A 16,440-nucleotide genomic window follows, 5' to 3' on the forward strand; every position below is an offset into this window, starting at 1 on the left:
TTTTCATATTGACAATATGCATTTATCTTTCTGCATCTCTTTTAAATTTAGTTTAGTTTTATTTGCTTGTTCGCAAAGAATGGCCTACCTTCATAAGAACTGCATGGATCATCTATCGTTGGTAATTCCTGAAATGAATTTTCAAACAGGAGAATATACAAATGAAAGGCACAATTAATTCAATTTTCCTTGCTTTAAAATATCTTTAATTAGAAAAGAGTGGATCCAAGATTTCTCCTCTAGTGATCTTTGATCTTCTATTCACTTCAGGAGATCTAATTGATACCAATTGAAAGTATAAAATCCATACATTTTCATGCCAACTTTCTATCAAAAGAAATGCCAATATCACAGTCATAAGGTCTTCAGTTGCAATGATTCTAATGACATCTGATGTGTGGTGATGCAATAGAGCATCTCCTGTACAATTAAATAAGGTTTTAGCATTTTTTCCTCATTAGACGTACTATAATTAATCAGAACCACTAACTTTTTTTTTTCACTGAAAGACATCTCACTTGTATCACAAACTTTCTGTAGGGGTAGGAGTGCAGGTTTGGGAAAGGTTTCTGAATAAATATATCAAAAATGTGTCCTATGGCAACTACAATCTATTCCATTGGCCCTCATCCCAAACACTAAGTTTTGGAATCCTAATTAAGTCCATTCTTTCTCAGTTCTTATTACTTACTAGTTTATAATTGTGTATATATATATATATATATATATATATATATATATATATATATATATGTATGTGTATACACACACACACACACTTTATCTCCATATGGTAATATCTAACAGATAAAAGAGTTTTGCTATAAAAACAATTAGTACAAGGAATCAACAGTAATTTTTAAAACATATTATTTTTGTTGACATGCTTACATAAAAGGTAATTCAACAATATTTTAAGACATAATGGAGCAATTATCTTTTTTTCATTGGGCAGAAACATAGTTCTTTGCAGAACTCACGTGTTACTGTGTTTGTTGTCAGTTATGTACAGATTTTTCTCCTGGGAACTATAATTCGAAATGATTAGCCATTGCTCTTCCCTGTGTTTCTCTCAAAGGTGTACTGAAAAATATTAAATTCAGTAGACTGTGTGGGGTTTAGTGAGATAATGGCAGGTCAGTCCCTGAAGACTTGCTAAATAGACTTGACTTGGGAATTTCAGAGACAATCTGGGAGATACTGTTCTCCCCTAGTAATCATGAGAAAATAAAGCTATATCAGGTAGCCATGTAGTGTTTTATATAAGGCTTTAATACAGTGTTTTCACTTACTACCAAGTGCTTTATCTGGTTCCATGTGATTATAATTGGAAACTGCCTCTTTTACAGGTTCCTTTGTCTTTGCGGTTACAGTCACGGATGCTGATATTGGGCCCAATTCTGAACTACATTATTCTCTTTCGGGTAGAAACTCTGAAAAATTTCACATTGACCCACTGAGAGGAGCTATTATGGCAGCTGGACCACTAAATGGAGCTTCTGAAGTAACATTTTCTGTACATGTGAAAGACAGTGGCTCGTTTCCAAAGACAGATTCTACAACAGTGACTGTGCGTTTTGTGAACAAAGCAGATTTCCCAAAAGTCAGAGCCAAAGAACAGACTTTCATGTTTCCTGAAAACCAACCAGTAGGCACTCTTGTCACGACCATTACGGGGTCCTCCTTGAGAGGAGAGCCTTTGTCCTATTATATTGCAAGTGGGAATCTTGGCAGCACTTTCCAAATTGATCAGTTAACAGGGCAGGTGTCCATCAGTCAACCTCTGGATTTTGAAAACATACAAAAATACATTGTATGGATAGAGGCCAGAGATGGAGGTTTCCCACCTTTCTCCTCTTATGAGAAACTTGACATAACAGTGTTAGATGTCAATGATAATTCTCCAGTTTTTAAGGAAAATCCATTTGTATCTGAAATACTGGAAAACCTGTCTCCTCGAAAAATACTTACTGTTTCTGCAATGGACAAGGACAGTGGACCCAATGGACAGCTAGATTATGAAATTGTTAATGGCAACACAGAACATAGTTTCAGTATCAATCATGCCACTGGTGAAATTAGAAGCATTCAACCTTTAGACAGGGAAAAAATATCTCAATATGTCCTTACCATAAAGTCCTCAGACAAAGGTTCCCCTTCTCAGAGTACCTCAGTAAAGGTCATCATTAACATTTTAGATGAAAATGATAATGCTCCTAGGTTTTCTCAAATATTCAGTGCCCATGTTCCTGAAAATTCCCCGTTAGGCTACACAGTCACACGTGTGACAACTTCTGATGAAGACATTGGTGTAAATGCAATTAGCAGATACTCTATAATGGACACAAGTCTTCCGTTTACAATTAATCCCAACACTGGGGATATTGTCATTAGTAGACCTTTAAATAGAGAAGATACAGACCGTTACAGAATCCGAGTTTCTGCGCACGATTCTGGGTGGACCGTAAGTACAGATGTCACGATATTTGTCACAGATGTCAATGACAATGCCCCAAGATTTAGCAGGCCGTCCTATTATTTAGACTGCCCTGAACTTACTGAAATTGGCTCCAAAGTGACTCAGGTATCTGCCACGGATCCTGATGAAGGATCGAATGGACAAGTGTTTTATTTCATAAAATCACAGTCAGAGTACTTCAGGATTAATGCCACCACAGGAGAGATTTTCAATAAGCAGGTCTTAAAATACCAAAACGTCAGTGGCTTCAGTAATGTGAACATCAACAGACATAGTTTTATAGTGACATCTTCAGATCGAGGTAATCCTTCATTACTTAGCGAGACAACGGTCACCATCAACACGGTGGACAGTAATGACAATGCACCACAGTTTCTTACAACTAAATATTTCACTCCAGTCACCAAAAATGTTAAAGTTGGTACGAAATTAATCAAAGTCACTGCAGTAGATGATAAAGATTTTGGACTGAATTCCGAAGTGGAGTATTTCATTTCTGATGAAAATCACTTGGGAAAATTTAAGTTGGACAATAATACAGGGTGGATTTCAGTAGCATCTTCCCTGATATCTGACTTGAATCAAAACTTTTTGATCACTGTCACTGCAAAGGATAAAGGAAACCCTCCACTTTCATCCCAAGCAACCGTTCAAATAATTGTCACTGAGGAAAACTACCACACGCCTGAATTCTCTCAAAGCCACATGAGCACAACTATCCCTGAAAGCCACAGTGTCGGGTCCATTGTCAGAACCGTCTCTGCAAGAGACAGAGACACGGCTATGAATGGCTTGATTAGGTACAGTATTTCCTCAGGAAATGAAGAAGGCATCTTTGCGATCAATTCCTCCACGGGTATATTAACACTTGCCAAAGCTCTTGATTATGAGCTATGCCAGAAACATGAAATGACTATCAGTGCTACAGATGGAGGATGGGTTGCAAGGACTGGTTACTGCAGTGTCACTGTAAATGTGGTTGATGTGAATGACAATTCTCCAGTATTCCTCCCTGATGAATATTTCCCCACTGTTCTGGAAAATGCCCCAAGTGGGACAACAGTTATCCACCTAAATGCAACAGATGCTGACTCTGGAACCAACGCCGTGATTGCATATACTGTACAGTCCTCTGACAGTGACCTCTTTGTCATTGACCCCAACACAGGCGTCCTCACCACTCAAGGCTTCTTGGATTTTGAAACCAAGCAGAGCTACCACCTTACAGTGAAAGCTTTCAATGTCCCCGATGAAGAAAGGTGCAGTTTTGCCACTGTTAACATACAATTAAAAGGGACAAATGAATACGTGCCTCGTTTTGTTTCCAAACTTTACTATTTTGAAATCTCAGAAGCAGCTCCCAAAGGTACTATCGTTGGAGAAGTGTTTGCCAGTGATCGTGATTTGGGCACTGATGGGGAGGTACATTATTTGATTTTTGGAAACAGTAGAAAGAAGGGTTTTCAGATCAACAAGAAGACTGGACAAATTTATGTTTCTGGACTTCTGGATAGAGAAAAAGAAGAAAGGGTATCGTTGAAGGTACTGGCCAAGAATTTTGGCAGCATCAGGGGTGCAGACATAGATGAGGTCACTGTAAATGTCACCGTGCTTGATGCCAACGACCCACCTGTTTTTAGCCTAAACACCTACAGCGTTCAGATCAGTGAAGGGGTCCCTACGGGAACTCATGTGACCTTTGTCAGTGCCTTTGACTCAGACTCTGTTCCCAGCTGGAGTAGGTTTTCTTACTTCATCGGATCAGGGAATGAAAATGGTGCCTTTTCCATTAACCCCCAGACAGGACAGATCACCGTGACTGCAGAATTAGATCGAGAAACCCTAACCATCTACAATCTCACGGTTTTGGCTGTGGATTCAGGGACCCCCTCAGCTACAGGAAGTGCCTCCTTATTGGTTACCCTGGAAGATATAAATGATAACGGGCCTATGTTGACCATAAATGAGGGAGAAGTGATGGAAAACAAACGCCCAGGAACTCTGGTGATGACCCTACAGTCCAGTGATCCCGATCTCCCTCCAAATCAAGGCCCCTTTACCTATTACTTGCTGAGCACGGGTCCTGCTACCAATTATTTCAGTTTGACCACTGCTGGAGTTCTGAGCACAACCAGAGAGATTGACAGAGAGCAGATTGCAGACTTCTACCTGTCTGTGGTTACTCGGGATTCTGGCGTTCCTCAGATGTCTTCCACGGGAACCGTGCACATCACTGTCATAGACCAAAACGACAACCCTTCGCAGTCTCGGACAGTGGAGATATTTGTTAATTATTATGGCAACTTGTTTCCTGGTGGGATTTTAGGTTCTGTGAAGCCACAGGATCCCGACGTGTTAGACACCTTCCACTGCTCCCTGACTTCGGGAGTTACAAGCCTCTTCAGTATTCCAAGGGGCACTTGCGACCTGAATTCCCAGCCGAGGTCCACAGACGGCACGTTTGATCTGACAGTCCTCAGCAATGATGGTGTTCACAGCGCCGTCACGAGCAACATCCGAGTTTTCTTTGCTGGATTTTCCAACGCGACAGTGGATAACAGCATCCTACTGCGTCTCGGAGTACCAACAGTCAAGGACTTCTTGACGAACCACTACCTTCATTTCTTGCGCATCTCCAGCTCACAGCTGACCGGCCTCGGGACTGCCGTGCAACTCTATGGTGCCTATGAAGGGAACAACAGAACGTTTCTCTTGGCAGCTGTGAAGCGGAACCATAATCAGTACGTGAATCCCAGTGGTGTAGCCACCTTCTTTGAAAGCATCAGAGAGATCCTCCTCCGGCAGAGTGGAGTAAAGGTAGAATCTGTGGATCACGACTCGTGCGCTCACGGCCCCTGTCTGAACGGGGGGAGCTGTGTAAGGAGATTGGCCGTGAGCTCCAAATCGAAGAGCCACGAGAGCCTTCCAGTCATCATCGTGGCAAATGAACCTTTGCAGCCTTTCTTATGCAAGTGTCTGCCAGGCTATGCCGGCAGCTGGTGTGAAATAGATATAGACGAGTGCCTCCCATCCCCTTGCCACAATGGGGGGACCTGTCACAATTTGGTGGGAGGATTTTCGTGCAGCTGCCCAGATGGCTTCACTGGCCGGGCCTGTGAGAGAGATATCAACGAGTGCCTGCCCAGTCCCTGCAAGAACGGCGCTGTCTGCCAGAACTTTCCAGGAAGCTTCAATTGTGTTTGCAAAACTGGATACACAGGTATGACAATGTTTGGCTTCTTTTTTTTTTTTTCCCACCAAGACTTTAGCCATATCAAGTATCATGGAAAGTTATGAACTTTGTCATTTTTCAATGAGTTTTCCTAGGAATAGGCATAATCATAGCAAATACTGTAAGCATTTATTACTAGCCAAACTCTGTTCTACGCGCTTTGTCCATATTTACTTCACTTACTTCTTACAAGAAACCTGTAAGGTAGGGATAATGATTTTCCAGTTTTTACAGACAAGGAAGCTGACGTAGAGGGAAGTTGAGTCAGTTTTCTAAAGTGATCCAGCTGATTTGTTGCAGACTCAGGATGTAAGCGACACAGTTCGTGCCGGAGTGTCAGCTCGTAGTCCCTCTGCTAAGAGTCTTGTATGAGAGCACAGAGAGCGTCATACTTCAAAAAAGTGATCTCAAGTTGAAGGACATAGTATATTTTAAGCATAAGATCCAGACCATTTTATGTCCTAAATTAACTGTTAACAATTATTACTGTTAATCCCTTCATTTTAGCACCATCATTTTTATGATTTTGGTCATAATTGTCATTATGATTGTTGAAATTTGATCCACACTGTGAACAGAATGTGGCAAAAGTTGTCATTTAGATTAGATTAAAGTGCCTTGTTATTTCTAGTAGTTGGGTAGAAAGCATCAAGGCTAATTTCTCAGGTAACTCAGAGCAAAACTGAGCCACAATTTATTTGGACTTTATTTATTTATTTATTTATTTATTTATTTATTTATTTATTTATTTATTTATTTAAAGTAATAGCAAGTTTACTCAGGGAGATACACAATCCATAGACAGAGTGCGAGCCGTCTCCAAGGGCAAGAGAGAGAGAGGCCAGAGGGTTAGGAGATATACATTCTGTAGGCAGAATACAGTCTGTCTCACTCAGAAGGAAGAGTGGCTACCTTGACATTTTAGAAGCAGAATTAAACATATAGATCAAAATTATTTGACTAGTCTTTGGCATCCTGACAGGACATAATGTATGTATATCTCTATCTGTTCCTATCTCTAATATCTATCTCTCTATCTACCCATCACCTACTTATTAGCTGATTGATGGTTGGTGCACCTTCAAAAGTGTATAAACTTATGCTGTTGATAAGTTGAAGGAGAGAAAGTTTCTCTTCTGTAATTTGCACACTGTACATTTTTAGAATATATATTACATTGGGTTGCTCTGTGGTGTTTATAAACACAATTTAAAGTGTAGTGAAATAGGTAAAACTAGGATAAAATTTTTTTTAAATTTTGTAGCTGTTTTGCAGAATGCTATTTTAAAAGAATTTTTAAAGAAAATATGTTTGAATATCATATTTTAACAAGTTACCCATCATGTGTTTACTTACATATATTTTTGAGAATTGAATTGGTCTATGGTGATATAAAACAAATTTGAATAAGCTAAAGCAGATCACGGCAAGCTTTGTCTTCTAATAAAATAATGTCCTTGAAGTATAAGTGAAGAAAAGGGACAGTAAGCATGCGTATGGCAAGAATCAAGGGATTTGACAGGACCTGATTTAGCTATAGGTTTTGGGAAGTCACCTAATCTTGCTGATCTTCAATTCCCCCATCTGTAAAAAGGGAATAATCATAGTTACTTACCTTTTAGGGTTGTTATAAAGAGAAATACAATGTTTGTAAGACACCTAGCAGCGTCCAACTTGCAACAAGTAGCAATGCTAATCAGCAGCATTAATAGGAGCGTTAGTAGTAACAGAGGTAGTGACAGTCATGCCATAGAATCTCTAAAAAGACAAGAAGCCTCAGTGGCACGAGGTCTTACCAGAGTTGTACTCTGAGCATCATGAATAACAGCGCACGTTTCATGTGTGTTATGATTTCAGGATTTCTAGAAAACCCTTCTCACTCTTTCCCAATCCCTCCACCTCCCCAGAATTACTTCCTCTGCTGGAAATTCGACAATAAAGATGCTTTATTTGTCCTGTTTTAGTATAATATACTCAGTCACACAATAAATACTTCGAGTGAGTTTATGCTCAGTCCTAGAATGAAGGAAGTGTGAATGCTTTGGGTAGCAGATAGGATACGAGGAAAGTGTTGCGAATCTGAGCGAGGCGCCATACGCTGATCTCAGCATCGATGCTGCTTATTTCATGCCTGGGCACAGAACCAGCCCTTTCCCATCACTTCTTTCTAGTTCGTTTCTTTATTTGTTTCATTTGATTTAAACATGCACTGCATCCTTTTCTAAATGTAGCAGTTGAAACTTTAAGGAATGCCCTTCTTTCATCATGAAATATGAATAACATTTATCAAGTGGCTATTTAAAACACTGCTTAAACCTCTTTGCATCACAGACATTATTATTCATTTAGTTGTTTATTTAGTTCCTCTCACAGATCTATTAAATGGATATTTTTATTATTCCCATGGAAAGACCAAACAAATTGGGTCTTAAAGGGACTGGAGGTTAAATGACTTGCCTCCAAAATGGTGCAGAATGTGATCTGAGTTCTGACTATGAACTTTACTCCAGAGCCTCTGCTCTTTCCGATGCATGTCACACTTCACCACACTTCAATCTGGACTTGCTAGAGAGTATTGTCTTCTAAGAGTTTTCTATCCATTATTCTACTTAATCCTCACAGAAAGCCTATGAGAAAAGTACTGGTCCAAGACCAGTCAGGGACTGAAATTGCTTGAGGTCTTTGAGGTAGGAGGGTATTTAATACAAACAAATAGCTTACAAAATCTGCAAACTGGCTAAGGGAAAAGGACAGGAAAATTCACCAGTAACCTCAGCAATAAGGACATTGCAGATATTTCCAGAAACCCCTTGTCCACCTGCAGAGCTGCCGTGAGTGGTTCCCGGGAGAACAGTCCCTGCTTTGGTCTCACCTTTCAGCTGTCATTCACCTCTCACCCACAGGCAGAACCTACACCTCAGTCCTGCTGCAAAGGGATCTGGAAAGAGAAGAGTTTTCTGACTTCCAGGCCCTGCAATACACAAGGAAAGGAATGGCACTGAGTGTCAACAGAGACTATCTGACATAGAAAGATACTCTTTTTCTTTAAGTGAAGTGTAGTTGATTTACACTGTTGTGTTGGTTTCAGGTGTACAGTGAAGTGATTCAGTTATACGTACATACATACCTATTCTTTTTCAGATTCTATTCCATTATAGGTTATTAAAGATCTTGAGTAGGTCCTTGTTGGTTATCTATTTTGTATACAGTAGCGTATATATATTAATCCTGTACTACTCCTAATTCATCCCTCTCCTGCTTACTCTTTGATAACCATAATTTTGTTGTCTATACCTGTGAGTCTGTTTCTGTTTTATTAATAAGTCCATTTATATCATTTTTTTAGATTCCACATATAAGTGATATCATAGGATTTTAGTCTTTCTCTAACTCACTTAGAATGATAATCACTAGGTCCATCCATGTTGCTGCAAATGGCATTATTTCATTCTTTCTTTATGGCTGAGTAATAGTCCACTGTGTGTGTGTGTGTGTGTGTGTGTGTGTACACCTCTTCTTTATCCAGTCATCTGCTAACAGACATTTAGGTTGCTTCCATGTCTTGGCTATTATAAATAGTGCTGCTATGAACATTGAGGTGAATGTATCTTATCAAATTATAGTTTTCTTAGGATATATGCCCAGGAGTGGGATGGCTGGATCATATATTAACTCTATTTTTAGATTTTTAAGAAACCTCCATATTGTTCTCCATAGCGACTGCACCAATTTACAGTCCCACCAGCAGCGTAGGAGGCTTCCTTTTCCTCAACAGCCTCTCCAGCATTTATTATTTGTAGACTTTTTAAATGATGGCCATTCTGACTGGTGTGTGCGGATAATTCATTGTAGTTTTGACTTGCAATTCTCTAATAATTAGGGATGTTAAGCATCTTTTCATGTGCCTGTTGGCCATCTGGGTGTCTTCTTTGGAGAAATGTCGATTTAGGTCTTCTGCCCATTTTTTGATTGAGTTGTTTGTTTTTTGATATTAAGCTGTATGAACTGTTTGTAAATTTTGGAAATTAATCCCTTGTTGGTCTATCATTTGAAAATATTTTCTCCCATTGCGTAGGTTGTCTTTTTGTTTTGTTCATGGTTTCCTTTGCGGTGCAAAAGCTTTTAAGTTTAATTAGGTCCCATTTGATTATTTTTGTTTTTATTTCTATTAGGTCCCACTTGTTTATTTTGTTTTTATTTCCATTCCATTATTTGGTTCTACAAAATACTGCTGCAATTTATGTCAAAGAGTGTTCTGCTTATGTTTTCCTCCAGTTTTATGCTGTCTGGTCTTACATTTAGGTCTTTGATCCATTTTGAGTTTATTTTTGTATATGGTGTTAGAGGATGTTCTAATTTCATTCTTTCATGTGTAGCTGTCCAGTTTTCCCAGCACCAGTTACTGAAGAAATTATCTTTTCTCCATTGGAGATTCTTGCCTCCTTTGTCATAGATTATGTGATCATATTGACTGAGTTTATTTCTGGGCTTTCTATCCTGTTCCATTGATCTATGTATCTATTTTTGTTCCAGTATCATACTGTCTTTGATTACTGTAGCTTTGTAGGATAGTCTGAAGGCAGGGAGCCTGGTTCATCACCTCCTCAGAACTGACTGTAGTCTCTGTCTGCATAGTTGGACATACCCAATTGATCAGGAATGATGTAAACAAATATAAAATTGAATAATTCATACATATCTTACAGTTTTTAATTCATGTAGTTCTTTGTTTCCAATCTATACACATAGTCCACCCACTAAAGCTAGCAGATAATTAAAGTCTGATAGTTTCGTTTCTTTGTTTTGTTTTACAGAATACAGCATAACAAAAATCATAGTGAGAAATTATTAATTCATACACTAAATTAGGAATATATTGTTTAAATGTCTGTATATGTTTAATGTTCATTGGAAAGGTAATCCCTGAAGGATCATTTTGAGTTATTGTTTTCCAGCTAATCTTTACCAGATAACCTGATTCAGGAAGTTGGAGTTAATGCACCAAAACATCTTAAGAAACCTATCTGAACTGATAGGCTCTAAGACCAAATTCACACTTAAGAACACGTGTGCCTCACAGAATAAATTTTTAAACATTCATTCTAGCTAGATTTTACTTCTGTTCACATTAAGTACTAGTTCTTTAGTGAAGCCTTCTTCAAAGCCTTCTTCTATATATTAAAAATTTTTTTGATCGTCAGAATTATTTCAAAGCACTTTATTTTCATATGCTATTTCCTTTTGTGGACTTTCTCTACATTGTTTTCAATGCTTTTTAAAGTCTGTGGCATGACAAATGGGAGCAGTGAGATTTTTCTGAACTTTTTGCTTAAGATCAATCTCAGCCAGTGTCCCCCTCTCTCCCTCTCTCCCTCTCTCTCTCTCTCTCTCTCTCACACACACAAAACTGAGTATTTCATGTGCATTTTGAAATTGTGCTAAAGATTAGAAGAGTAAGTGTTTATGAATTGATGCAAGTTGAGAGGCTTTATCCTAAGAATCCTTCACAAGAAATGATTAAGTATTAGCTGAACAGGGATTTTTTTTCTGGAGACCATCCTGTAAGGATCCAAGTATAAAAATGAAAATTATCTAATGACCACAATAAAAAATAAATGATATGCATATTATCATACTGCCACCATATTCCTCATATTTTTTAACTATTTACTTTCAAGTTTGTGATGATAGACTCACATAATAAATATGTAATAAGAATATTTTTATTTAATAACTGATTTAGAGTAAGCAAATTTGTTTGTATAACTTGTTTTTTGGATCAGTTTTTCTTAGTTCCTAGAAAAAGAACCAAAAAGAAATTGAAAAAAAATTAGGGAGACTTCATTTTCAGTTACAATAACTTCATGTTTCAGGGTTGAGAAAACATTCCTGTAATTTAATTTTCCATCACTAAATGGAGCGTTGATTAGCTATATATAGGGTACATTAGAATAGATGAATAAATTTTAAGACAGTCTAGAACATGTGAAAAATTAATTTCTAGATTTTCACAAAGCTTAATAGTATAAAAACTACATCAACTGTCAATATGCCCCAGTAAATCAAAAGAAAGTATCTTTCATATCCTTTGTGCCTCAGAAGTTCAGGGAGTCCTGGAGGAAAACACTAGCCTAATAATTACAAATCTAGTATCTCTTTTCCTGTACAAATGAAAGTTTCTTGCATTTGACAGAATATTAATTAGAAAGCATAGTTACAGTCAGTAACCACCCAGCATTTGTCTTCCTGCCCCCAGCTTTTCTGTTCGCTGCGTATCCGGCATTGTGCCCTTCCGCAGAATGAATGGTGCTGTAAAGGGCAGCATGTATATGGAACTTATTTCTAAATCTGGGTCTCTCATGACTGAATTAGTTCAAAGTCCCTTTAACCTTTCCTATTCCCTTTCACACATCTGGATGCATTTTAGGTGTGGTATTTGGAGTGAAGTCAGGGATTTATTCCCACATGGAGAAGTTTTCCTCTGCTCTCTAGTAAGTCCTGCTATTTCAGGGGAGGATGAGATTTGTCCATTCATCACTTTTATGTCACTTGACAGTATAAATAGGAATTTTGTTTCCAGGCCTGTGAAGTTATTTACAGGTTGTGCATAGTAATTCCACCCAGAAACTTGGCAAACGTTTGCTTTCACGAAGATGGGAGTAGTGACTGAGAGTCATTCTTCTAAAATCACAGCAGTCATGTATTAACGTTGTCAGTGATCATGTGACCAGGAAACCAAAGAATAAACAAACTTTAGTGACTAGATATGAAATAAAAATTTCTGTGAAATACAGAAGACTATTCAAGAGAGGATAAAGGGCTCAATTCTTGTTTTGATTTTATTTCCAAGATTGGATTAACACAGTTTACCTTACATGATACATTAACTTTTTAAAGCATGAATAGCAGGTGTCTAGCAGCTTAAACGCTTATTTCTGTAGCATGTATTTGTAAACTTATTGAGGATATAATGTGTGTCATTATACATAATCATTTGTAGTTTCACTGAGATTGTTCATGCTTTAAAATAGGAAGTAAAACAATTTTTTTCCTTATTAGTAGCATCCCTTATTCAGACATAATATTTACATAATATTTTTGCTTGATTTCCATTTAAAAAACCACAATGCTATTCTATCAAGATATTTAGATGAGCTATCTTCATAGTGCCTTTCACAATAATAGAAACTATTTACAAATCAAGCAAAAAACATTACTTTCTGCTAAAATAATTTTAAAAAAGCTTATAAGCATCAATGTCCAGTTAAATAGCATACATATATTATGGAATTATATTTGTTAATGAAATAATCAATTTATATATAAGGTGGACTTTGTTAGTTCCTCATAGACTTCCTTCTTCTCTGCGAGTAAATACAAGATACAAAAATAATACTTGTGGTAATCTAATACATATCTGACTTCATTAAATTGAAGCCTATGTGAACTATAGGATATCCAAAATCATCATATCCCCATAGGGTGGCTAAATTTAACAGGTAAGAATAAATTTAGCTTGACTCTACATAATCCAGCATTAAAATGTGCTATTGGAACAAGTGAAACTTGAATATCTATCTTTGTTGAAAAGACCATAGATGATCACATCAGACCCAATTTATGTTCAACACTTCATCACACCTTCTGCCCCAGAACATGACGACACGTGCTAAATTTCTCCTGCAGGTTTAAACTGGAATCTTGGAAAGTCTGTAGATACTTTGTCCTCCTATTATGCATTCATTTTCCTCTTCAACAATTCCCATTCTCCATGTGCTAAGAGCTTACACTTCCTGAAGCACATCTCTGTCTATCTCTAATAAATAATGCATACCAGCACAATTAATTGATGAATGTCAAAGCAATGAGATCAGTTTATTCTTCTAAACCTCTGCTCTGACAGTTAACATCACTTAATAGAAAAAGGCTCCTTGAGTTCAAGAGACATAAATGCCTTTCTTTGTGCAAGCCCTGTCAGCATACTTCCAAGCCTCAAGGCACTACAAATATTGTGAACTGACTTGCAGCATTAATTAAGTTAATGATCCAAAATTTTGTTTCACGGTGCTCCAACACATCAGATGGTTTTTACCAGAAGCATGTTAGAGTGATTCAAACTGCTACATTCTCTGATAATCATCATGCCACTGATGCTCAAATTTCAGTAGATAGTTGTGCACAGAACAATACAGAATTTTTTGCTGACTTCTAATTGGGTAATAGAGCATAAACTGTCCAAACCATAGAAATGTGCATTTAAAGGCTTTCTTTTGATTCTAACTAAAATTATGACCTCTTTCCCTCACACAAAAGAAAAAAGTTCTCTTAATAATAATTCAAATTGCAACATTGAGTTTTAAAACTGTCTTTGACTCTAGTATGGCAACCTCTTTAAAATTTACTAATTGTAAAATAAATATGTTACTCGTTAAATGGAGTACTCAAACTAAATTTTTGAATGGTGGACAATTTACATACTCTAACACCAGCAAATAAGACTATTTTATTCAAACTCAACAATAAATTCATTTATATAACTCCTAGAAAAGTCATTTCTTATATTTTTGCCAAATAAGAAAATGAAACTCTGGCTTAAAGTAACATGTCAAATGAAGAGTTGAATTTTTTTCTCCTACCAATATTTATATTGTTGTATACTCAAAGAATCAATCTCTATTGATAATTTATTTTAGCTTTTGAAAGAAATTCACTTTCAAACTACTGTGTTCTCAGTTTGTAGCTGCTTCTATTTATAGTTGGTATATATTTTAATACATGAGTAAGTTTTATTAATTTTGGGGGTTTCTTTCCACCTCTTAATTGGGACTACCTGAAATAGCCTATAGTATATATTTGAATTAAACTCAGATGTCTGTGTTAAAATCTTATTTGGTAAGAGGTAAATAAGATAGCTAATTTATATAAATTTGTTTTTAAAAATCTAAATTTCTTTTGTTGTTGTTCAAACCAAGATGTTAAGGTGGTCTTTCCCAACAGGATTCAAAAAAGTGTATAGTTGAGACTGATGGGATCAATGATTTGGGTTTTTATACTCATAGATTTTTCTCGGAGAGTGCCTATGTCCAAATATTTAAGTGTACCTGACCACGCCCCCTAAATTGATTAGCCTTTGTTCCCCATTTACAGTTCAGGAGGTGAAGTTTGTGATTTTGTAACCCATGTACAGGTTTTCACAATATGAAGGTTATACTGACCGCACCTGCAAAGTATATTAATCTATGTACTTAATATATTCTACTTTTAACAAACTCTAAAAGAAATTTTCAAAAAAGAAAGGAAAGGAAGAAAATAAAACCTTACTTAGTCCAGGAACACATGTGAAAATTATGAATAATCTTACAGTGGGGAAGAAAATGGAATGAATGGGCTGTGACTTTCCTGATAGCAAATAAATAATCAATAGTACAGCCAATAGGTCTTATTTGATTCTCTACTGAATGATACTGATATTGTATTAAGAAAATAAAAATACACTTCTATAGAACAATCTGTCACAAATCCAGTTAGGAAATATCAGAGAAGCGAGTCCTCCTACGACACAGCATCTCTCTGGTGTGACGGCTTGTACAGGCTCAGAATAAATTTCTCCCTGCCTGTTTCTCCAGTGTGACACATTGCCACCATACTTAAAGCCGAATTCCTGTGCCTCTAAATTAGTAACTTGTTTATTTTCGTTATTTCCCCTTAGCATGGAAGGGTATTCTGAATTTTTACTGTTTTGCCTTGAAAGTAGGTTCCCGGTTTTATTTATAAAAGAAAAAATGTGTTTATGACCCCATGATGTAGAAAATTGTGTTCAGTTAGCAATGTCATGAAAGCTGACTCACTTATGATTTCAAATCAGAACAACTGTGGCTACAAAATCAAGCCACAAAAGCATAACTAAATTAAACAAAAACTTTGATTGTGTTTTAAGCATAGTTATTATGATGAAATAGATTACCTATGCACAACAATGTCTAGTTGTGCATATAAAATGTCATGAGACATTTAATGAAGGCATTAGTGCTGTCATGCTGCGAAGTAGGAAATAGCTTTACAGAAATAAACTCTCCTTTTTGCCAATGAATGGAAATTAAGAACTTTAAAAAATTTCTCTACTACTTAATTTCATAAGAAATAAAGAAATTTATTAAGAAATTAAGAAACATCTCATTTCTTCAAATTGGAAAACTAAAAACTACTCTAACAAATGTGTTAAATTATTACAATAATTTAAAGTTATAGAACAGTGGTATTAGAACAAATTTACATTTGCATGAAAAAAAAAACCATAGAATACCGCAGTAACAGAACACAGATGGGACTGGCCTTATACCCTAAATTTTGCCTACTCAGTGATTATGACATAGCTGTCTGAATGAAGCCTGAATTATCAGAGCTGACCTACAATGATCTGTACTATAATTTTATAATTTCTTAGGCAAGAGATTTCCCCCCAGGGCCCTCTTCTTCTCCATCTGTGAAATGTGAATATTTCCTGTTGCATGGATCAGTTTCCCCCACTAAAATGGAAACACTATGTTAAGATACTTGTCTGCTTTTTTGATGGTCACAACTTCATCTTCTAGCATTCCTGGCCCATAATAGGCATTCAGTCAATAATAATTGATTCAATTAACAAGATAATGTTTGAGAAGTCTTTAGACACTGAAAAATGTGCTGGTTAGTATTATTGTTTCAGAAAAAAAAAGCATGCATAATCTGT

At 36.8% G+C, this 16,440-nt stretch overlaps 1 protein-coding gene across 1 annotated transcript in view; it reads left to right on the top strand.

Moving 5' to 3' along the window:
* The window catches only part of FAT4 (FAT atypical cadherin 4), a 156,678-nt gene that overhangs the window by 114,847 nt on the left and 25,391 nt on the right, over positions 1-16,440 (top strand). The window contains 1 exon segment of the mRNA XM_032463083.1: positions 1,350-5,699. Coding sequence (XP_032318974.1) covers positions 1,350-5,699 — 4,350 coding nt within the window.

Source organism: Camelus ferus, chromosome 2, assembly GCF_009834535.1.
Source record: "Camelus ferus isolate YT-003-E chromosome 2, BCGSAC_Cfer_1.0, whole genome shotgun sequence".
NCBI lineage: Eukaryota > Metazoa > Chordata > Mammalia > Artiodactyla > Camelidae > Camelus > Camelus ferus.